Raw genomic sequence first — 24,034 nt, 5'->3', positions numbered from 1 at the left:
GCTGCTGCTCGAATGCGGCAGAGCGCGCGATACTGGCGCCCTGACGATTCACACGGAAAAACCGACCGAGAAAACCGATATAGCTATGGTAATTATAGTAAATTTCACGATATCGAATGATCGTAACGCAATTCTTATCAATGGTCCGACGAAAGTACTTATTTCTTCCTAGTGAAACATTCCAACTGGAACATTTTTTCAATATGAAATACAAAATCTTGAAGAGTGAAAGAAATTGAGACGATTAAGAACACGTATGTATAACAAGAATTTGATGACTCTCTGATTACGTCTGGTGTTTGCAGACAATTGATATGTCTACTAAAGTCGACGTTCGACCGAGACGAGTATTAAAAGGAGGGAAGTTTGTATTGTTATGTACTTAGTTTTATAAGAAGTATAACGCGTAATTTTATTGAATTTAATTGAATCGTCGATAATTTCTTTAAAACATCGAAGCAAGAGAGGCGCTAGATCAGTTAGGTACGCGACTGCCCATCGTTACACGTGTATATAATACAGGTGCGCTTATGTGTGCGCGTTAAGAAGCATTAATTAGTAACGCCAGGGAAATTAACGCCTTGCCAGCGATCATTATCCCCGAAGTTGAAAGTGCAGCACTCTGTGGACGCATTTTGTTCGCAGGTAGGAGAACGGAGGAAAGGGTTCGTTACGAAAGAATCCTGGGAGAGAAAAATTCCGCGGGACATGAATGAATGACGGCGCGTCAACTTGATACAGGACTGCTCGCGGCAAGGGCAGAGGCCATGAGGCCTGTTGATTGGCCGGCCTTTGAAGGGGCAAGTTTGGTCAGGGGCCGCGAGAGTGCGCGTCCCGCGCGCACTCGTGTTAGATCTCGATGGCGACCAAGATGTGCCTGAGAGACGAGCCGCGAAATGCCTAGCCGTGCAGTGTCCGATATCCCGTGAATCCGCAGCGGTCCCCGTTTGCACGAAGCGACTGGGTTTATTGCTTTTGATGGCCCTCCTCGTGTCAAGCACCGTCGATTGTTGATCGGCCGCGGGTGGTGTATATGTATTTCGTCGCGAGTGTGGTGCGTGTGTGCGTCGTGTCCAAGTGTCGAGAGTTCACGCCGAATCATCATCGTCGTCGTCGCCGTCGCTAGAGGAGAACGAGAAAGTAAGGACGAGAGAGAGAGAGCTACGATGTGTCTGCGTTTCAGCCCGTACCATTTTCCCATCGATAGTTGACATTCCCGAGCATGGAACGTCGGTCTCACCGGAGAGACGCATCGTCATCGCGGCATTAGCAAATACAAGAAGCACCGTCGTCGGATATACCCGGTAAGTCCAGCAGCGCTGCCGCCTCTTCTGTTTCGAGAGCACCGATGATTCTCCTTTCTTAAAACTTCCCGTCTCCGTCTTTCGCACGCCCGCTGCCGAACTCGTCTTCCAGGCTTCCCGTCGTCTCGGCTCCTCCGGTTTCGCGTGTTTCATCGTCTCCTAGCCTTTACCCCGCTTCTTTTCTTCCTTACGTCAACGTCTTCTCTTTCCCACTTTCTTATACCCTGTCTTTCGTCCCTTCCTGTGGCAGGATCCGCGCGTGTATCTGCCATGCCTCGCGTTACCACAAGATCGAGACTCGCGATGTTTGACTGCCGTCGTCGCTACGTCCAAACGGGCGGGCAGCAGAAACAAAGAGAGAAACGAATAAATAACGTGAGCGATCTCCTCGTGCGCAACACCGACGAGAGGAATCAGCCGCTCAGAAATACACCGCGGTGTTTACGTCCCCGGGGCCCGATTTTATTCCCACCGATCATTTCCCCGTACCTTTTTCTCTCCCCACGGATTTTTATTTCCTTCCGTTCTATTCCTTTCGTTCGCCTCTGCGTCTCGTTCTCGTCGTCGGTGCCCCCTGTTCGCCGTCTCTTTTTCCCTCCTCCACCTTTTTCTTTCACCGAGATCAACTCCACGTCTCTTTCTCTCGGTCTCTCGCTCTCTCTTTCTCTCCATCTGTCTCTCTCCGGTTCCCTCGGTTTCCCGCTCTCTTTCACTCTGCTTCTAGCCCATGAGAGAGCTTTGCGCGTCTCGGGGCGCGTGTATTCACGAATCGAGCTCTCTTTCTTGACGTGTACACCCAGCACCGAAGGCAGCCGTGCGTTTTCTTCTCGACGTCGTTCCAACAGCTTTTCCACCAACGCAGATCTCGGCAAATTTTATTTCGCACAACGAACAAATACCCGAAATTATTCGTAAGACGACTCGACAGCGATTTAATCATCGGCGAGGAATGATTCGTTCTCAGGTGTACACAGCGTACAGCGGTCTCTCGTCTGTCCTCGTCAGGAACGCATACTTGGGCCGTGAATTGAAAAATACGAATACGAATGAAACGTATGACTGTAACACCAGATGTTGTACCGTTGTCATACTCGGTCTAAACGCTGTTAGTTTTGATTCTGGGAGGGAAAGCAAATTGTCAGGCTTTGAACTACTCGTCGGTCGTTCGATTCGTTCAAACGATAGATCGTTCTTTAAACACGAAGGGTTCCACGTGTTTGGAATCGATCTCCCGGTATTTTATGCGAAACAAAAATTTATTCCAATAACGCCCCAACTCCTTCTGCCAGCCGCGCGCAGTTTCGTTTCTCGCTTCGTACCCTACCTTTTTTCTCTCGAGCCTCCGCGCGATCGTTCCGGTTCCACGTCCGCTTCGTTTTCTCTCTCGTTCTCCTTCTCCGCGTGTATCACCGTGCTCCTTTTTCATCCTGAAACCTAGCCGCGCGCGCGAGTCCTCTTCGAGTCTCCGCGACTTCTCTCTCTCTCTCTCTCTTTTCCTCGTATTTTTTTTTTACGCGATTCCGGTACACGCGCGCGCCTCTCCTCTTTATCAAAAACAATACATATGCTTACGGTGTGCGACCGCGCAGCTCCTCCTTATAATCGTGAATATCAATCAGAGATTTTATAAATAATTCAGTAAAAACCGATAGGAACCGTCGTAGTCGACGTGAGTCCTTCTCCCTCCCCCGGTATTCATTCCCCCCCCCCCCCGGCGGTCCATTATCCTGGCTTCTTTCCGTAATTGACGACAATAAATGCGGCGAATAATTAAGACACCATTACTTCCTGCTTGATCCGCGATACCATCGATTTCAGAATCGAATAACAACTTTTTCTTCCTCGTTTTTCGGAGACCGTTACTTAAATTACTCGTTAAGGTACCTACTATTATTTCTAGAATCAATTTACGGACAATCGTATCGTTGAACCTTGTTTAATATGGAAAACAGAGAATTTCATTACTAAATTAGTCTCCGTTTTTTACCGCGATCGTAGCACCGGAATAATTTCGGTACCGGTGTTTCGCGACGCGTACTCTGGCCAATCTCATTTACTAATGTTCATACGAAACGTTTGATAATTTACGTGAAATACGTGAAGCTTCATCGTTCATTGAGCTCCTCGTGTATATCGGCCGATTCTCATTTTTGTTCGCTTTCGAATTTCGTTTGTCGGTACATTTATTACACAATCTCCAGACCAATTATCTTAATCGCGTTTACCTGTTACGCGATACGAGAATCCATTTAGATCAAAGCCTCGTTACGATTTTAATGCACTGTCGCAGACAGTCAATGAATTAAGTCAAACGTGTTTGTTACAAACTTCCTTTCATTATTAACACAAAGCATTAACAGAAGCCTAAACTAGTTCAGTTTTATTAGTTGTATCCCACGAGTTTTAGTTTGCAAAATTCGCGGTCCAATGATAACAACGGAGAAATGAATTTCTCTAGAAGAGTGGCTATAGGACCTGGACTTTTCTTCGATATCTATTTCTTTAACGAAATGTATTCATGGCGATCTCCTTTATCTCGAGCTCCGTTATTCGCTTGTATTTCCATCGTTTGAAAACTGGCCGACAAAGGGGTAGGCAATTAATAACAGCGGCGGTGGTGGAAATGGAAAAATAATAACCATTCCTTTCGGACACCGATTCGGTGGTTCGATCGTGCGTCGCGATGCGTCCGCGTTTGACATGGTAATGGATGTTAATAACCACCGGCGCAGGAACTCGCACGTGGTAAGTGTGCCCAGGGTACACATTCGGGGGTGAGCGTGGCTAAGCGTCTGTCGGTTGCGTGCACAGCCTTGCCGGAGCGAATGGACGTCAGCAGCGGGCGAGCGGGCGAGCGGTAGTAGTTGATAGAAGCGGAGGTGGTGACGAGATGACGGCGCAAGGGGTTTCAAGTAGAAAGGGAATAGAGTTCAGAAGCGGCCGCCTTTGATGTAGACACGCTCCGCAACTCCTTCACGCCAATAAACCTTTACGGCGAACGTTTCTTTAAAGCTTTCTTTAATATTGTCATCTCTTCCCTCGACCGTTCTCGTCCGTCGCGTTCCCATTGTTGCACGCGAGGGAACAACGTCTCGCCTCTATAATTCAGATTTCTTTTCTTCTCTCCACCGACTTTCCCCGCGCTGGTTCCTAACGCCGTTTCCGGGAATAGACTCGTGTCAAGCGTTACGTTTATTTTCTTATCTCTATCGGACTTCGATCACCGGTCTGTTGTTCGTGCGTCTCATTTTCAAAGCAGTTGCACCCGGCTATGCATGGATCTTTAAATTGTAATGCTACGTCAGCTTTTACATGCAGCCCGTACAAGTGCGCACGGAATCGTGTCAGGTATAGTCGCCGTGCTACTTGCGAACGCTATCGCACTCATTCTCCGAGCGTTCTAATAATAGTTACACAATTTGCTTTGATTCGACACGAAATTTTGCGTTCCGTGTGCCGCAACAATTTAACGGAGACTCTCCGGTGCGCGCGCGGGAAATAAAATTTTTCCGCGAGCTACCCGTAAGTAGGTTCGGCCGTAAGAAAAATGGGTTAAAAGCCGTCGTAATTCATACGTCATACCGGGTGAAACGTCGGTACGTTGATACACGGTTCGCCCCGGCGTCAGGAAAGTGGCTATCGAACGGGAAGAACAGTCGTACCGCTATCGTTAATGCGATTACAATTTCCGTCGGAGAGCAAAGAGTAAATGTTAATGATATCGTAACTACCGGCGGCGGCGCTATGAAAAAAAAAATGATGAGAGCCGCCGCGTCTTCGTGACCTTTCGTTTATTGCATCTAACAAGCTTCTTTGAACAACGACCCTCGCTCTTCTGCAATTATCGACGATAAAGTGAAAGCTTTTACCAGTCACTTTCAGCGCACGCAAGGGAGAGTCTAGTATACAAAAATAAGAGTTAAGAATAACAGAAGACGAGGATCGGACCGCGGGGACGACGACAGAGGGACGAGGGGAGAGAGAGAGAGAGTGAATGTTACCGGGCGAAACCTTTGTAAAGTCAAAGAACATCGATTTAGAGATCCTCGGCAAAGGGGAAACTCTTTGATATCAAAATGAGAGGACGCAGAGTTCCCCTGTGCCTTTAAACCGCAGCGAAGCACGTGGTATCAAACGGCACGATCGCGAACGGGTGCCCGCCCACTCTTTCCGATCTTCGGTTTCACGCTAGGGGATTCCCACAACTGTGTGTGCCGTGCCGCCACGGCGACAACAGAGGGTGGCTCCTACGCGTTGCTCCCTTTATACCGGGTAGTTCACTTAACCCTATGACCTGAAACAACTCTCTTTAAATCTTCGAATCGCAATCCCGGCAGCGGTAGCTGTCCGCCACGCTTCAACCCATTCATGCGGGTAATCCTATTCTCTTACGATATCGCTTTCCTATTCTACGGGGTGTCTCTGAGTGCTCCATTGTCGAGTAATTGACGGGAAACGATTGTACAAAGGGACGCGTGTAGCTCGATCGGTTCGGAGTAATCGCCTGTTTTAATTGGCACCTCGCCGTCCTTAAGAGTCGGCTTATTACCAACCCATTGCTCTCACCGATACGTAACGACTCTCTCCATCCATCAACTGTTTCACATTGGCTCTTTCGTTGTCGTCTGATCAAGTACGATTGTCGATGAACTCCCGATTTTATGCGTTTCCTCCTACAAATGTTTAACATCTAATTATTATTGACTACCAATGCGAGTATTCATTATGAAACTCTGTTCATAAGTGTCTGCACGAAGGTAGTCACGCGTCCAAAATTCAGCAGACTTTTTGCATATTTAAAACGTTCCAAGAAGTGTCTTCCAGGTATCCACGAGAGGGGCACGTTGTTCCATTAAATGATAGGTTCATAATACGAAGGCATCGCGTTCTGCGCGCAGTAATTTCGGTAAAAAACGAGTAATTTAATATGCGATGCACGATGCGGCGGCGGCGGCGGCGGCGGCGGCGTGGAGTCGTGTCTCGCGTGCCTGTATCAAAGCTGAACGAGCTAAAAGGCGAAATAAACGCGAACCGTGTTACGATAAGGGGAAAAAGAAAAATCGGCCCGCTAGGAATACGGCGATAGGGAAAACCGGGCGGTGGATTCGGGAAAAGAGGAGGAGGGCAGATAAGTGAAAGAAGATAAAAGGGCGCCGAAATGGTACCGCGTTTGATTCATCATCTCCTCCGTCTGTGTGCAATAATTGTCTCCATTGTCTGTGCCACTGTTCTCACTGTTTCATCCTCCGTTCTCTCTCTCTGTACCTTCCTCCGTGTTCGTCCGCTCTTATTCTTTCACCACCGTTTTTATCGTTCGGTTTCTCGGTGCCGTCGGTTCGTTTATTTCAATTCGCGTGTCAATCTCGCGCGCGGTTAAGAGGGTACTGTACCTCTGGCCGGGTCGGTGCACGCGGTTCCGTCAAGTGCGCCAAAACGGAATATATCTACATGCGATTGTTCGCCGCGCGGAGATACAAAACCAGTGAATGAGACAGCCCTTTTATGGTAAGGAACGAACGAACGAACGAACGTACGTTTCAGTTATTCCGCGTTTCGTTGGTAGCGCGATTATGTATTGACTAACGAGCAGACTGACTACGGATGAAAAACGTGACGAACGCCACCTGCCATTGTTCGCTGCCTGCTCTTCAGTTTTTGTAAATAGGATCTTTCTCTCCACGTTTTCCGAAAGGACAGACACTTGTGTGTTAGATAGTTAGATCGATTCGTACTTCTCTGAACGTCTGGGGTAACTGCCCTGCTGTTCTTCACAGTCTTCGTACCAGAAGGTCTCGTTTCCTTCTCCTCGGAGTATTTGTGATAGATAGATAAATGTGTCAAACCGCACCATCACCTCGGTCACTGGCCACGAGACGAATCCCTTCAACCTGCAACAAATTATCGCTTGAGCTCGTCTCCGCGTTTCCACCGGCAATCGTTGGCCACTGATATCTCTACTTACAATGTATCCGTCCTTTGACAGACGCAGTGTTTCCAATAAAAACTACGCTGCACATTCCTTACGTGTTGACGACCGTGCAGTCGTGCTTAAAAATAACACGCCGCTAACGCGTGCATAATTAAATTTTAATCAGGTGATCACAGTTCTCTTTTAGTCGTTCGAACGGATCGACTGTTAAAGTAAATTGAATTACAAAGCCGGTATTAACCCCCCGGTTCCGTGACGCGGTATATAGTTACGCGTACGTTCTGGTCGGACGGGATTGAAAGCGAGAAGAGGTGAAGTATGCGTGTATTGTCGCGAGAGAGACTGAGGGGGAATAGAAGAAAGCGAAAAAGATAAACACGGAGTCCTTTAGGCCGTGCATGCGACGAGCAAAGAGCGCAGACAATGAGGGTCAAAGGCGCCACTTCTCTTGCCACGTTTTTAGCCGGGCGATTCTTCATTCTTTGAGGACTTTGTTCCACTACCGTGGACCCACGGGAAATTCTTTTCCTCTGCCCGAAGAGGCCGATCAAACAGTCGCGAGTATCATCGTCTTTCCACCGGCCTTCGGGACGAAACGATGTCCGCGTATCGCTTTCCCCTTTATGATAATAACGATCCGCAAACGCCCGATCCCCGATCGAACCACCGCCGCCGCCGCCCGTTTCATCAAGAGGTGAAACCATTTTTTGCGCACACGGATTCGATTAACCTTCTGCCTTCGTGTGTCATCCGTAATTACTCGTGGAACAGATGCCACACGATAATGGTCGGGGGGGGGGCGGTGACGCGTGGAACGTCGGGGCAATGTGTTCCCGAGCGTGCTGATGCTTATTCTATCCATTAGACGAACGTAACGGTTTCGAAGCTTAATTATGCACGGTGTTCTTCAACCGCAGCTTCGATCATTTTAATTCAGACGTAAAGCCTTAGAAGCTTGTACTGAAATACCCCGGGAACCTCGAGATCTGTGGACGGTGTGCGCGAGGCAAGCTATTAAAGATATTTGCAAAGATTCCTTTTTGCCAAAGGGGTCGGCCGCTCGCGCGCACACTACGTTATACCCGACGTGGAAAAGCAATAGAAGAAACTATAAACTATGACCGCGAGAGGTTGTCGAATGAGGACTGAGACCACGACATGCTCGAGCGGATCGAATCGCGCTCTCGGCACAGTTCTATCCCTCGGGCTTGTACAACGATCCCGTTAACGAACGACGCCATTAAGGGCGCATTAACATATAATTTTCCGCGAGAAATTATAGGCGACTCGGCTGAGTTCGCTCGCACGGTGTTTATTATACACATCCAAGAGCAACAGAGTGCCTGGCTTGCCCTGGCCGTGCGCTGTCGATCGAAAGCGCACACAACCAGGCGGCAGGACCGTGCGCGCCGGCATGGCAAGGTGAGCCGGGAGAGAGAACGAGAGAGAGAGAGGAGAGAGAGATTTGAAACCTGTGGTGGATGTGTTGGTGCATTCATGCGAATCCATATTGAGAGGCCAGAAACATGCATATATGTGTGTGGGATCGCGTGCGGCGGCAAGATCAAACGGAGATTCTCCTTCTCTTATACCCTCTCATCGTAATTCTACCCCCTTCGTCCCCCCCCCACGGCCGCGCCGTACGCGCCGTTCTCTGTGTCTCTCCGTCTCGGTCGCACCAACAGCCGCGCCGAGCCGTCTCCTCCTTCTCCCTCGCTCTCGTCTTGTGCAAGTGGTACCAATGCGTTACTTTACTATACATATAGGTAGTTTCTCACTTTTGCTCGCAAATGGTCTTTTCGTTAACCCCGTCTCTCTCTCTGTCTCTCTCTCTGTAACGATTTGGTAGACTGTTTCTCGCCGCTTTCCTTCTGTTCCTACATTTTTTGTTTCTCTTTCCTCGTCTTGCAACCTCGTTCATCCTTTTCTCGGTTATCGCTGATAATTTTATTTCCATTAAATCGGCCGCTGTTCGCCAAACTGAAGTTCCCGATTGTCTCTAATTTTAACGGATACGTGCCCCGTCGCATCCGAGCTTTCGCTCCGGGAACGTTTCGTTATATCAGGAGTACCGAAGTTAAAACAACAATGGCAAAGTAGTTGTCTAGCCGAAGGGAAATAGGAAAATCGTTCTGTATAGAACGTCACGACGAATTTTGTAGTTGGAGATAGTTGGATAGGATAAATCACTGCGTCGGCTTGTAATTTACCTGCAGGGAGTCGTTTGGCAGCGACTTCAATCGAATTTCATTGAACACGAAGTTAGAGAGACCGTGTGTCTGGATTAGACAACGGTTGAGAATAAACGGTTTTCTTTTACCCAAAGCATTCTCTGGCTTAACTTTCCATTAACTCAATTTATATTTGAACATCCCGTTTTCTACTGACGCCGATAATTACGTTGAATCTGTTTATCTCTATTATTATGGTTATCTGAAATGATCAAGTCGTCACTTTTAAGGATTTATTTTTATGATCAGGATAGAAGAATAAATAAGATCCACGAACATGGCGTCGGCGTAGGGAGGCTCGGGGACGACAGATGGCGCACAATTACCGATTTATAATCTTATTATAAAAATTCTACTTTTGCTAATAGATAATATAATAGGTACATAGCTGAACAGATAAATCTCCAAGACCGTTTCTATTGAAACATACTGTAGATTCTATGTTTAGGATTAATCAAACAGAATCATAAGGAGACCAGGCGATCTCAAGCGATATAATTATTCCTATCGAATCTGTAATAACGTCTAAACCGTTTCAGCAAGCAAACGATATCCCTGCGTGCACGAGCCTATCTCCCTGGATCCTCTCTTTTGCTTTCCTAGGAATCGGACGTTTCCCAAAGTGCATTGAGTCTCATCATTAGAGGTAACCACTTGTTCAAATTTATGAAAAGTTCTCGCGCTTCCTCGCTAGTTTTAACAGCGCGGATAGGACGTCTACACATATATATTTCAGAAATTTGCCCTTATACCTGGACCCTACCACTTTTTTGTCCTGCGTCCACCATGGTCCGACTCTGGGAGGGAGACTTTGTAAGAGGGAGAGAAAGACAGTCGCGCGGCTGCGAGTAAGGGAGGTGTGGCGAGAGCAGGAAGAGAAGAAGACGAGGAAAGACGGTGGCCACGTAAGAGCGAGGAGGGAAACAGATAACGCTCTTGCTCTCCCTCGGTTCTACCGGTCACTGTGTAGTTTCAGTTTTACCGTGTACGTTGCATGGGGCACAGGTCTCCTCCTCGGCATCCTTTGTCGTATTCACGTTCAATCGCGCCGTGTCTTCGGTCCTTGTTTTTCTGTTCGTTTCGTTGATTCGGTGTACGTATACAAAACGGAGAGATTCCGACGATCAAACCGTTCGGAGAAATTCTTCATCGGCCCCGCGCGATCCATGCTTACAAACCCGCGCGAAAGTTTTGCCTCCAACGGAGGAACAAAGAGTGGTTTATTTTTCAATTGTACTTCGATCGTTCGTCGAAGCGAGTGCGTTGCCATATCTAGACGAAGTGCGATTTTAACGATGTCTACGAGGACGCTGAATCAGCTTCGAAACTCGATAGCTCGTCCGGTGGTATTTCGTACGATTCCTTGAAGTACGGACACACGAATTGACTGATGTGCAAAGTTTAGTCGAACTTAATTGGGTTTTTCTACACGCGTAGAAATGACAAATTATTCCCATGCTTCGTTTTACTTAGCTGGTGAAACGTGCGATCGTAAACAAAACGAAGAGGTGCAAGAAAACACGACACGAACCGGCGTAAACGCGAGCACGTCAACAGTTAGAAACTCTGTTCCTAAGTCAGTTTGCACGTAACGTAATTGAATAAAAGGTATATATACAGTTCCTATTCGTAATCGTCTCACGTGTGAACTTTTAATCTTATTATTTATCTACGAAACGCAGTTCGCGTCTAGGATCCGGGAGAAACAGTGCGTCAAGATATCGGATTATACTTAACTGTTAATTATGAACAATTTACTCTGGAGCGGCGAGTGTTTACGTGGATCGCAGGAACCTTTGAAGTGACACGAACAAGTGGTTGCCTCCGAGGCATGCGAGATGTACAAGCTGGAAAGTGAATACGAAGAGAATCCGATGAAGAAAACGTATCGATGTACCAATACGAGAACGAGGTATAATTTTAGATCAAGTCCATAGCGTTTGTAGTAGAGCCAAAAGCGTGGCTCGTTCAAAAGAAAAGATGGAAATCGATTAATTTCGGTGATCAATCAAACATTTGAGTATCTGTAAAGATCGATAGGAACGTGTCCTACGACGTTTTCTGTCATCATAGTCGTTGAAGCGTTTTATCAATGATCCTCTTCCAGAGATATTTCAGTGTAATAGAGTGATTAGCTACGTTGGGAAATTCTGTTGTTACACTGCGAATGGTGTTAAGTAGACGTTTGGACGGTCCGTTTATACGGTTTGCGGTAGAGCGCATTACTTGGATTTCATAAAACGTGAAAATTCATCGGTCGAAAACGTGGACCCATCTGGTCGGAATAATCTCTAAAGCATATATTCGTCGCGGGCGAAGAGGGAGACGAATGAAGGTCAATCGGAATTGAGAAGAGAAAGGCGGGGCGATGAGGAATCTTGACACGTCAGTGAACATTCTCCTAAGCCGATGGTCGAGAGGGCCGGCGGTCGTCGGTCGCGAGACGGTTGTGTGCGACGGTCGACGACCGACGGTCGGCGGAGCTGCCGGCCGAGAGAGAGGAGTCGGTCCCTTAGAAGTTTCTTTGAAAGATTCGCAGCTCGCAAGGCATAATACCACTACATAAAGTCATCTGGCGATAACAGTGACACGCCTTTGACCGTTTCCGCTCCGTCTTTCACCAACAAATCCCCGTCGGCGCTTCAAAAGACTTTAGAAGCTATGTTTATGGCCCGATCGGGATCATTTCCGTCTCGGACCGATAACGTACCCCGGTGTTATTTAATTGATAATTCATAATCGCCCCGCTGGACACTCGATACTTGTATAGATAGCCTCCTTCCGCGTATAGTAAGGTGCGTGCAACTACCTCTGAAAGGAGGAGGGAATGCATACACAGATTGGGTAGCGTTACAACATGCTGCCACGGTTTGCCATTGAGACCCTGAATGATTTAAAGCTTGGGTTACAGGAGCGGGCGGTTTTTTTTCCCTAACCCTAGCTTTAAAAGGAAGTCTGAAAGTGCCCCGGGACGAGATGGGGGCTGATGATCAATGCTCCCTTTCGCATCGGATACCGTTGATAAGGAAACCTCGCTTTCTGGTCGTTGATTATCGAGCAACCCTAACGTACCGATTGCTCTGACGCGCGATTTTTATGCGAACTTACGTACCTTAAAAAGTTTCCACTTTCGTTTATCATTAATCATGCGCATCGAACTTCATAGACGAGAATATGAATAAAACTTTCCCAACAGATTTCCTGACTGAGGTTCTTTCTGTGTTGAATCTGCGTGACTGTCTGCATGGGAGGAAGGCAGGTCAATAAAGAAGGGAATAAGGGAATGAAGTCAGATAAAAGATTCGTATTGTATATTCCGTAAAGCCATGTGGAGGTTTAAACGGTGGTCGTAAGAAAAGCGTGGAAGTTGGCTGAGAGACAGGAGTTCCTCCCGGGTCGGGCGCGTAAAAGAGATTTTAGCCGCGGTCTCAGGGCGCAGCTAGACCCGAAGGTGGAAGAAGGAAGGTGACGCGTGAGAAGGATGACTGGATTGGTCGGTAGAAAACTTACAGGTACCGGGAAAGAGGGAGGCGAGAGAGAGAGAGCCTGAAAGGGTTAGCTGAATGGGCGCCGTGTGTGCTTTTCTCGTTTGAAGAGCTCCGGATTGCCCAGTGCCGTACCGAGATTTCTTTGCATTTCCGCGCACCGACGAATCATTTCAATTTCCCGGTATCTTATTAAATTCCACGTAACATCTCTCGAAACGGTTCTCCAAAATATGCGACTGCTTCCAGCGCTGACGACGATGGACTCGCGCGGCAACGGAGTGAACGAGAGAAAATTTCGGTGTGGAAACGTTAAATCGAAATGAAGCGCGATGGAGCGGAGGGACGAAGGAACCTTTGGTAAAGAGAATGACACGAAGAACGGGGGAGCAAGAGAAACGAGAAATGTCGCTCATCACCTATTCTCCTCCCGGTCGTTCTTCCTTCCTGGCTGCAGCCTGTGTTTTTCGGACAGTTCCGAGTACAGCGAGCCGGCGATCGCCGACGCAGCAATCTAAGACGCGAAAAAGAGGAGGTGGGTAAAAAGAAAGGGACGAGGAAGAAACGTTGGAGAAGAGAAACAGAAAGAAACCGAGAGTGAGTAAGTAAGTAAAGTAAGAGAGGCAAAAAATAAAAGAGAGGGAATCGGAGAGCCCTTTGGACGCGTACACGGGGAAGGGTCAAATAAGGTGGACCGCTGTCGGAGTCGAAGCGGGAGGCCGCTCAAAGTGGACAGAAAGAACGAAAGAGAGACAAAAGGGAAAAGAAAACGGAAGAGCGAACGAGCAAACGTGAGTCGGACAAGGACGGGCGGGGGGGGGGCGGTCGTTGAACAAGGAGGAGGCACGAACGGGACGGACGGTACAGGTAAAGGGCAGGAGGAACGAGGAGGAGGAAGGCGATGAAGGAGAGAAAAAGGCAAAAAGGGAGACGGAAGACACAAACCTCGCCGGCTGGTGGCTGGCGGCTGGCGGCACCGCTTGATGTACGTCGGGTCCGTAATTACAGGTTTTCGGAACGCCTCGCTCGGCGAACCACGCTCTTTGAGAGCTAGGGCCCTACCCTCGCCTCCGTCATCTAACCGGTGACTTCGAAATACTTGTCATTTCTTCGATCTCTTTTTCGCCGCGGGAGAAAAATAACGCCGGCTCCGGAAAATGTTAATGCGTCCACCGGGAATGCCCGCTATGGCGACCGTCCTCCCCTCTTCTTTTCGGCCCCGTCTTTGTAGTTAATCCCCGGCAATCCGGCAATCAGAATTTCTACTTTTCTCTGCCTCGGTATATCAAATCATATTGTAATCGTATTCGGCTCCGGACGTAACATGGAATTCAAGCACACTAACGTTAATTAGTTATGGTTGTTGGGAACACGCGGTATGTAGAGGCTGGATGAAACTTTTAAACGTGTACAAGCCACAGTAAACTGCTTAAAAAAAACTCAAACGCGACGTATCGTCGGATTCGATATGCCCGTGGTTAATTTCGATTACCGATAGCTTGAAAAATTGATAATTAAATGGAAACTCTTTACGGCTATTCATCGTTTGAACATACTACGTCCTCTACGAGTGGAACATTGACATAGATATTTTTTAAAATAATATCGGTTGCCATTCCTGGTTGAAATTATGTACCAGAATTAATGTCTGGCTACTTTCCCACGTAACAGTATATATATCACGGAATGGCAACGTCGATATGCAAAAATCAAAAATAGCGTGGTGCGATTTAATATTGCACTGGTACAAGAAAAGCGAGAAATATTTTCGGATGAGTAAAAAGCAATGCGAGCTTGGAAACAGGATTTAAATTCCGCACGGTTGATACATTTTTGTACGCTCGAGAAAATTTCAATATCTTCGGGATACGGCCTTCCATGGATCCGTGGTTTTATACTCGTCGATATCAAACCATTCGGTATGCGGGGTAACGCCGATATCCTACCATTTACCGACCAAGCGAAAAAACGCGAATAGCTTACCCACTCGGAGATGAATCTCGTACCTATCGTGTCCAGATGGCTTTTCTACATTCTTCGGGGTTACCCGCGACTTTCACCTCTGAGGAATTCGATTCGACCGTAATAAAAATGCTTCGACCGAATTGCATGCGACATCATAAATTTGTTTAAAACTGCATAGAATTACGAGTTTTATAATTTTCATACAAATTCGCCTGTTTCAATTGTCTATAATGGAAACAGTGGTACAATTAAATATTAGTACGATTTCGATCGTTAAAACATAATGAATGGGTACTTAAGCTATCTCGAGTAGCGAGATCCTCAAAATCTATTCAGACCTCGAAACAATGGTCTCGAGCGGTTGAACGGTAGAAAAAGTCGGAGGGGAAGGTTACACTCTGATCGGGAGTCGTGACGGAGGGACTTAGCTTTTATTCGAAATTGAAATTCATACGAAACCTTTTCACCGCGCGTAAAAATCCTTCGGCGTTACAGGCCTAATATGCAGAATTCCCTGTGTGCACGCGACTCGTTTCTTTCGGCATGTATAATTATATATCTCACGGCGCGGTGCGCTTCAAATAATTATAACGACGGACATCATTAAGCGAGTAGAAAATGAAGAGAAGATATTATAGACGAGTACGCGAGACATCGAACGAAATTATTATTTCTCGCACTTCGGTCATTATTAAAACTGTAGATTCTAATGAAGTATCATACATTGATCGGTGGAATCACCCTTGAATTTATATTTCGCGCAATGATTAATGGAAACGAGAGTAGGCACCACTCCTATTTAAAAGGTCGAACAGTTTCAAGTTCAGCTCCCCAATGATTTTCTTCACTCGTTGACAATGAAGTCTCGCAGCAAATTTAAAGTCGTGCAATTTCAACTAACGAAAGTAGAATTGACTTTTCAAAGGGGGACGTTTTTTTATTATTTTCTGGATAACGGGATACGATCCTGTTCACCTCCTGCTAATTAAGTCGTAAAACAAAAGGTACATAGTGGGCGTTATTAGTTATTGTAAGAATACAGCGCGAAGGATCGTAAACCGGAAATTGGTAGTTTCGTACGAACCTGCTGCTTGTCAGTAATTATATACGTAAGTGTCAGCCTTAAATCTAGATCTTCAGAAGTATGGTTAGAACGAGTTTTTCGAAAGTCTTATGGAGTATTTTAGAAGAAGGGAAATGAACAATTGACCGTTCAATTGTTTCCTGATATTGATCATGTATTTAAGTACGTGAATTAAATAACTGTTTCATATTACACAGACAATTCTCATATTTTCAATGTCTAACGACGTGCACTTGAGTTTCCGAAAGTTTGGATTGCGATCGATTGGTGAACAGACAATGAGTGCCATCTATGAGCATGAGGGGAACAAAGGATGTAAATAAACTCGTAACAGTCTTTCTGTGTTCTCAGTTACAGGTGGTTGAAACGGTGTGCTTTTGTTTTTTATTTATGTAATTTTCTGTTAGTTTTCGTTGTTTCGGTTATTTAGTTTATGATTTACATTGTAAAATTGTTTAATGTTGTGTTTTATGTTTGATTAACATAGTGTTAATGTTGTTCGGTCGTGGTGTTACGAGTTATTTTCATCTTTTCATCAGTTATAAATAAATCGTGCAGTTTAAATTTCTTCATTTTTCGATATTGGAAAGGTACAATAGAGATAACCTGAAAGATCGCATGTTCCATGTGGCAGCATGCTCCTATCAGAGTAAAAGATTTTGAAATGGAAAGCTTCAACAAATTAACATTGTATAATAAGGAATGTTACATACCATTTGAGGGACATGGAAAATTTAATTGTTTTTATACAGAGAGTAGTGGAAGATTAGTAGAAAAATGACATAGTTGAATCTGAAGTATATATGATTCCTTAGAATCATAGACAAAGGTCTGGTGTCAATACAGGTGCTTTATTTTTTGATAAAGCTCAAGTATCTAGGTTGGGAAAGTCAGAACTGTGCGCTTCACAATCTCAGACATTGTATCCCTACTCCACCCTTCCTGACTGTAGCGTCAGTCCTGGTCAGGACGCAGCCTTAGCTCAGTTTGCGTAGAGACGTGTCAACAGTGGTATCGTATGTTCATTCTGTTCAGTCTGACAATAGGAATTAGAAGGCAGTGATAGGGGTGATCAATAATATTCCAAAGATTACAATAGATTCTGCACAGCTATTAGTATTTCAGTGTCGAACTTCCAGAAAACCTTCAGCAAAATGGTATGTACATTCCTATTCATCCCTTATGCCAGGTAAATGTGCAGTGAACCGAGTTGATTCATTATGACAGCTTTTCATTTCATATTTTTCTTTTACTCAGGTAGAGATCCGGTTTCTGTGCATGTATACAGCTTTCAAAATCGACCACTTACCTATATAACATACATTTCCATTGTACCTCTCCTGTCTTTTGTTCTAAAGTATAGTATTCTGGCTCGTACTTCAATCAGAAGACCATAGAGGCATCTGTGATACTTTTAGTCATTGAAAATGCATGAACGAATAAGGATATTTGACATTATTGAATATCAGAAGAATTGAACTGTGCCTGAGCTCGATAGTGTGAAACATTGGATTGAAGTTAACGTGTTACACAAGTGCTGAAGAAAATTTACAAATTGAACTGTGGCTCATGGATTTCTGTGTGTGCAAGTGATCGTAATACAGGGGCCTTATGAAATCATATTTCTATAGTCCATCCTAACAAAAGGCTGAACCTAAGGGAATAATGGGCCTCTTTCTATAGGATACCCTTACCCTATGGACCTATTAATATCCATCCATCCTATCAAAATATAATCCTGTTCTCTACAGTGAGTTCTCATTTTGGAAACCAAGCCATATTTGGTTTTAACCGGTATCCCAGTGGATTGCTGTTATAATTTTGTCGATCAATACCACACAAATGCTCTGCGCCAACCAATAGGGATATATAGAGAAGGCACCTTTCAATGCGCAGACTGCCAGGAACCTCTACCCTGCAGTTTTTCTGCCAGACTCCACCCTTGAGCTCTTCTGGCCAGGAAAACCATCCTTAGGTGCTTAATTGGTATATGACTCACTGCAGGGCTCGATCGATCCACCATCCCTAGGCCTGGAACCATTGTTCAAGTGCTCTAACTTCCAAATATGAAACCCTTCTGCTTGGATACTCCATATTCAAATATATAAAAAACATGTGAAATTAAATATGCAAATTTAAGGTTATATCATTTTGTGGTTATAAAGTAGTCTTGTGAAATATGACAGATGCTCACTTGTCATATATGAGTAAATGGAGGGGAGAGTAAGATAGAACAGTTTTGAATTATGAAGCAATGTATGCAACAGGCTAGCTACATTGAAATCGACTATTTAACAGCCTGAAGCATTTAATCATTTATTATTATAAACAATTTTTATGAAGGAAATAAAGTTTTTTCAGGAAAGGTGTCCAAATATTTTGGTGAATCAGCATATGAAATACATCATTATGAAAAGACATGTGTCATTTTTTCGTACCCTACCTTTCCTCCACCGAATTAAATATATGATCCTAATAATTATTCAATTGTATCAAGAGACATTGAGATTCTTGACTATTCTCAAGAAGAGTACATTCGTTTTACTAATTGTAGAAATGTCTTTCTGCTTTAGGTTTGGATTAACCATGTCTACTAAGCGGCGTCGTGGGCCTAAATTAAATATAAAGCGTAAAATAATACGTGAGGGCCATAATAGATAGGATGAGTGGATCTCGGCAGAACGAAGCTCGTTGCTTCAATGAAAACTCTCCACGGCCACCTGTGCCTGGTAAGATATGATACGATCTCGTAGCAGTTTGCAAGTGGTTCGCGTAAACGAGTTGACGGAGAACTTGATTTCTAGGGGAGGAAACAGGAAACTACGTCAGCAGGTTCCGTCCACAGAGTCCAACTCTGACCCCTAGGCGTTCTTCTCTTGCAACACCAACAGCTTCTTCGGGTTGCGATGCTTCGGCACCTCTGGGATTCGAACCGGAAGGTTGTTGTAGCAGTGCAACCATGGAAAGTGACTCCTCGCCTGCTTGCTTGCGGTGGGCCAGGAACCTGCATTCCCTGCTGCAGGATCCAGTCGGTTTGGAATTGTTCAGAAAATACCTGGATCAGGAAGGGAAGCCCCATGCCAATCCTCTCAACTTTTGGTTCGCCTGCGAGGGTCTCAAGGAGCAAAACGATCCCGAGAAGATCCATCAATTGGTCAAGCTCATCTACAGAAAGTTCTTCCTCAAGTCGCAGTTAGCCATACCAGAAGATGTATGCAAAGAGGCTAATCGTCGGGTCAAAGAGGGCCGGGTTGACGAGAAAGTGTTCGATGCTGTACAGTTGGAAGTCGAACGTCTCATTAACGAGACGACCTATCCAAACTTTCTTCGATCCGACATGTATCTCCAATACGTTCAGTCCTGCCAAAACCCGGACTCTGGCGGATGCCCTAGCTCCTCGGGGTCCAGCCGAGAGATGTCCGTCTCCTGCGGGCCAAGCTTGTTGCCCACTGTCCACGAGGACAGTGAATTCGTTAGTTCCGTACATAGCTCGCATTCAGCTAGCGAAACGCCTGGGGAATTGAGGGGTGAGCTGAGATTGACCAAAGATATGCTTATGGCTACCCAAGAAACGAGGGCGATGGATCTTCGACGAAAGCCAGAAGCGTATGCCGGGTAATAAATGTTCCTTCCCTACTAATTACGATCTTTTTGAATTCATTCATTATCTAGTACGCTTTCGGAATTAGATTTGCATCGAACGCTTTATTTTAGCCGCTGTTCCTGTTTAAGCTTGTGTGGATTTATGCAATGTTTTGTAGTGTACAATATTCCATATACATAGTACTCCCCGAGTTTAAGACGATTAAGAAAAGAAAATATGACGGATTATAAAAAAAAGCGTATTATATGAGTGTTTTTAATTTGTTAATATCTTCGTTAGAACGTTTTTCAACCTTCCTTTTTGTTTGTTATTTTCTTTTTTGGTTTGATGTTTTGCGTGCCGCTCGTAGCATTTATTTGCAACATGGAACTAGTCCATACCACATGCTCGCACCCAGACTGCACGCACTATATTCCTCGTACAACCCAGTATCCAGACAGGATTCAGAACTTCAAAGCTTGAGCAGTGATGCACGAACTGAATCCGACAATATGTCGCTCACCGATTCATCAGTGTAAGTTTATACAAGATCATATGTAAATAAATCCGAATATCAGATTTTACTACCGTATGCTATTTTACTTTGCCGATGTGAATACATTATTACTGACTTACCCTAATCGAAGATGAGGGATGTAATATCTAATGGATCGCATCTGTTTTTCGTTTGCAGAGATGGAACCTCAATGAGTAAACAACGAAGTAAAAAGCAGTATATAAGACATTGTAGAGCTATAAAAGATTCAGCTAGTTTAAATCGCGACTCGCTGGCGCATCATACTATCATCCCGCGTACGCAGCGAGCACCGCGCGACCTCACGCATCCTCTGAAACCGGCGGAATTTGCTCAAGTGCTAATCGGGAAATTGGAGAACGTTAAACGCGAACGGGAAACACAGGAGAAGCTCGACAGGCATCTGCAAGAGAGCGAGGCGATTAACAAGGACGCGCTGACTGACGCGTTGACGGAGAAGCTGATGATACAAGAGGACAACGATCAGGCGATCCTGGACCAGCACGTGTCGCGGGTTTGGTCGGATCTGACGCCCTGTCGATCGCCCGGCGGTCTCTCGTCGTCGAGGCTGCATTCGCCTGAGAGAAGACGCTCTACGCACAATTATCCGCGGCCGTACAAGCAGAGGAAAGAGAAGGACGTGTTCTCCACGTTCTCAGCGGACAGCGGTAACATTCACGACTTTCAAGAAGGCAGCGATCTCGTTGGGGCTGGCTCTATGAGTTCACTGGGATCTCACTTGCCTAAATCTAAATCCGTGCCATCCGATTACGCCGATTCCCTCCATAAACAGGACCTGTATCTTCAGGGTGCGTCTTTCGAACACTCTTCGTGCCGAACAAGGTCTGATTTAATGTATGAAATATTTTCAGGTCACGATCAAAGGTTTCGAAGGTCGGACATGACCAGAAGGTCGGCCACGAAGAAGTCTATGACGGAATTAACCGACAGCGGTGTGAGCGTCGTGAGTGACGCGCCGCCGTCGGCAATTAGCAAGGATATTATATCGTGGCTTAAAGAAAGTGACAAGAAGGCGGACGTGAAGCACAGCCGACATGGAAAGAAGTACGGTTCTCGCAGCGGCTCCTTGGAACGAACGAGCAGGGAGACGTGGGGCGTCCCTGCTCAACCTTTCGTAGCTGATCCGGGAATGCCACCTTTACCGCAACCTCACACGGTAATTAGAAATATAATTCGTATATCAATCATCTGGCGAACTGTGTCCATAAAAATGTTTCGCAAACAGGCAACCCAGTTAGAAGAAGCGAGAAGGAGATTAATAGAGGAAGATAGGGCACGTTCGAGTTGCAAACAACGTTATTCTAATATTTCTAAACAGTCGTCGTACGAGCCTACAATGCAAAGTCAATCTAATATCCAGTCGAATCAGTCAACGTTGAAGAAAACGAAACAAGATATCGGAGATTTTACCACCGTTGTGTTCTATTTCTGTGACGAACAGTTTCCTTATAGGACTAAAATTCCTGGTCATAACGTCACTTTAAAACAATTTAAAGAATACCTTCCTAAAAAAGGCAGCTATCGGTGAGCGTGAACAAGTCTCGTGAACTATGCTTCTGCTTGACTACGAACTTTTAAAGCATTATATTCTTTCATCTTTAGATATTTCTTTAAAACTGAGGACTGCGAGGATCTGGACGCCAGGGTTATCCAAGAGGAAATAACCGACGATTCGGAGGTTTTACCGTTATGGGAAGGTAAAGTCAGGGCGCAAGTCAAGGCGCTGGAGTGATAGACTGAAACGCAAGGATATTCTGGATGACAAATGAAAATGGAACGTGCTAAACTCGGAACAAGTGCCGCAACTATGTTTATTTAAGAGGACCAGCATTCTATAAGAGAACCACAATAAGGCAATATTCGGTGTTAGTTTATTGAAATTGCTGAGACGGTTTCTTCCGCCCAAGCTTACCAAGCAAGTGCTTTTAATCAATGAAACGAAAACGGAAACCTGTCGAACGAGCAAACTTGGTATACGTTTATCGGCTGAACAGGAAAGAAGGGAAATGGAAATGTCTAGATTTTGTGAAGTATTTGTCACAGGATTAACATTTCGTTCGTCATTTCCTCTACGCCAACTTCTTCGTCCGGCAATACCGCTTCGTATTATTTTCTTAGAACAATGAAAACTACGCATTGCCCTTTTGATTCTCTACGATTTCAGTTAAGACTTCCTAACAAGAATTAAGAGGTTTTGCTACGAGTGAAACAAGCAGAAATTGAATTAATAGCAATAAAAAGTTGATCGCATTAAATTTTCATAAACAGTATTCATCTGACGGTAACAGGGATTCGACAGAAACGGAATATTAGCAGAATGTTCGTTTCCGATTAATTTGGACAGGTTGCAAGCAACGCCAGGGAAAAATGTAAGCTGTGTATATTGATTGAATAATTTCTTCCTCTTAAAGACTTCCCATAGTTTTCCAAACGATTGTACAAAGGCCCGCGTAGTTTCGCCTTAGTAAGGTCCGTATAGGCCCTAGACTTACATAGAAAAAGGGACATTATCACAAATTAGTTTGTAAGGGGATATATTACGTGCATTATAAATACACACCACTCTGTTTAATATACGTAATATATCGCGCATTCGAGGATACCGTGAGGAAAAAAAATAATAATTAAGAACGCAGATGTTTTATTGTACCACCATTATCATCCATTTTGACATATTGTAAAATAAACTCCTGCATAATTCATAAACCATGTAACTGAGAAAAAGAAGTTGGGATCGCGCAACAAACACACACACATACACACACACCCACGCAGATATGCAATTGGCATCGGGGAAACAAGTACTTTGGTGGAAAAAAAAATGATTAATTAGTGTCTAGACCGTAACGATGTGTTATCAGGTGCGAAAAATTGTGCCTTTTTAGTGCAGTAAGGTCGAAGTAAGCCTAAGGAAAAAAAAATGGTTAAGAGATACTTATTAAATTGGAGGCCCTAGCGGGCCTGATATCGAGAGGATAAATTTGATACATCGAGCGTTTTGTATATATTTTTTTCCAAAAACTTCATCGTAGTCTTTGCAAGCTTAATCATTATAGCGATCGTTACAATGCTAAAAGGAATATTATCAGCATTGCGTTACTTCGTTTTGAAACGTCTACGCGTTTCCCGGTATCGATTTTTCGTCGATATCTCCTCTACGACCTTTACTTTTCCTTTTTTCTCTTTCTCTTTCTCTCTCTCTGTCTTTAACGATTCTGTTACGTGGTGAACAGCAGGTGGGGAAATGAGTTAAAAGATCGAACGTGTGATCGAATCTTCTCGAATGGCCTTCGCACACTGGTTCGATTGTTGTAATAGTCGTAGGAGCTCGCTTCCTAAGCAAATGAATTGTAATACTAATGACGGAACGAAACAGACGACGAAAATGTAGCATCTACATTTGACTTGAAATGAAAATGAAATCGATACGACGCTGAGGCTGGAGGCGATGCACCGTGCCCGATGACGGTTTATTGTATGTAATTGATTATCTTTAATTAATACCACGAATGATAAAGTGTTCCTGTACCTAATTAATTAATAATGATTATTATTGTATATCAAAAGTATTGAGAATAATAATGCCATTTTCACTGGATTACACGAGATCTATTTGCATTCAATCATTTTACAGATTTATTCCTTTAATTTTAGTTACGCATTATAGTCAGCATGCGGCCACATGGGGCGCATAGTACATACCCGCCGGACGCGGTTGCCAGGCAACGCCGGCCCGTACGTCTGGTTAAATAGTTGCTGATGTAATTTTATTTTGAAATTTAATGTAAAGGGAATGTGAAAATACAGGAACGGTGTACATTATAAAAATAATAAACGTTATTCGTTCATTGTATCATTTACTTATTATTTAATCAATTATTAGGTTAATTAACATTT

The 24,034-nt window shown here is 44.9% G+C and overlaps 1 protein-coding gene and 1 long non-coding RNA gene across 11 annotated transcripts; one reads left to right on the top strand and one right to left on the bottom strand.

Annotated features, from left to right (window-relative positions):
* Axn (protein axin) lies at positions 1-23,738 on the top strand. 9 transcript variants are annotated; one of them, XM_026813026.1, is made up of 10 exons: positions 1-88; positions 173-1,304; positions 13,199-13,484; positions 18,572-18,727; positions 18,803-19,613; positions 19,952-20,116; positions 20,276-20,925; positions 20,989-21,293; positions 21,363-21,661; positions 21,740-23,738. In XM_026813026.1, exons 4-10 carry the CDS (start codon positions 18,661-18,663, stop codon positions 21,867-21,869), a joined length of 2,427 nt encoding a protein of 808 aa, XP_026668827.1. In that variant the 5' UTR covers positions 1-88; positions 173-1,304; positions 13,199-13,484; positions 18,572-18,660; the 3' UTR covers positions 21,870-23,738. The 9 variants fall into 9 exon arrangements, with proteins under 9 accessions (XP_026668827.1, XP_026668830.1, XP_026668826.1 ...); XM_026813029.1 differs by lacking the exon at positions 13,199-13,484 and having other exon boundaries at positions 18,815-19,613; XM_026813025.1 differs by lacking the exon at positions 13,199-13,484.
* Positions 3,037-7,979, bottom strand: LOC113464239 (uncharacterized). 2 transcript variants are annotated; one of them, XR_003389091.1, is made up of 3 exons: positions 7,037-7,979; positions 5,697-5,977; positions 3,037-5,598 (listed from the first exon to the last, which is right to left on the bottom strand). It is a non-coding gene; the product is annotated as an uncharacterized LOC113464239 (long non-coding RNA). The 2 variants fall into 2 exon arrangements; XR_003389090.1 differs by having other exon boundaries at positions 3,037-5,977; positions 7,037-7,192; positions 7,267-7,979.
* Positions 23,739-24,034: the final 296 nt, after the last annotated feature.

The sequence above is a fragment of the Ceratina calcarata genome, unplaced genomic scaffold (assembly GCF_001652005.2).
Source record: "Ceratina calcarata isolate Rehan_Ccalc_2016 unplaced genomic scaffold, ASM165200v1 scaffold305.2, whole genome shotgun sequence".
Taxonomy (NCBI): domain Eukaryota; kingdom Metazoa; phylum Arthropoda; class Insecta; order Hymenoptera; family Apidae; genus Ceratina; species Ceratina calcarata.
Note: the sequence above shows the minus strand (reverse complement) of the source record. Positions and strands in the feature narration are given on the sequence as shown.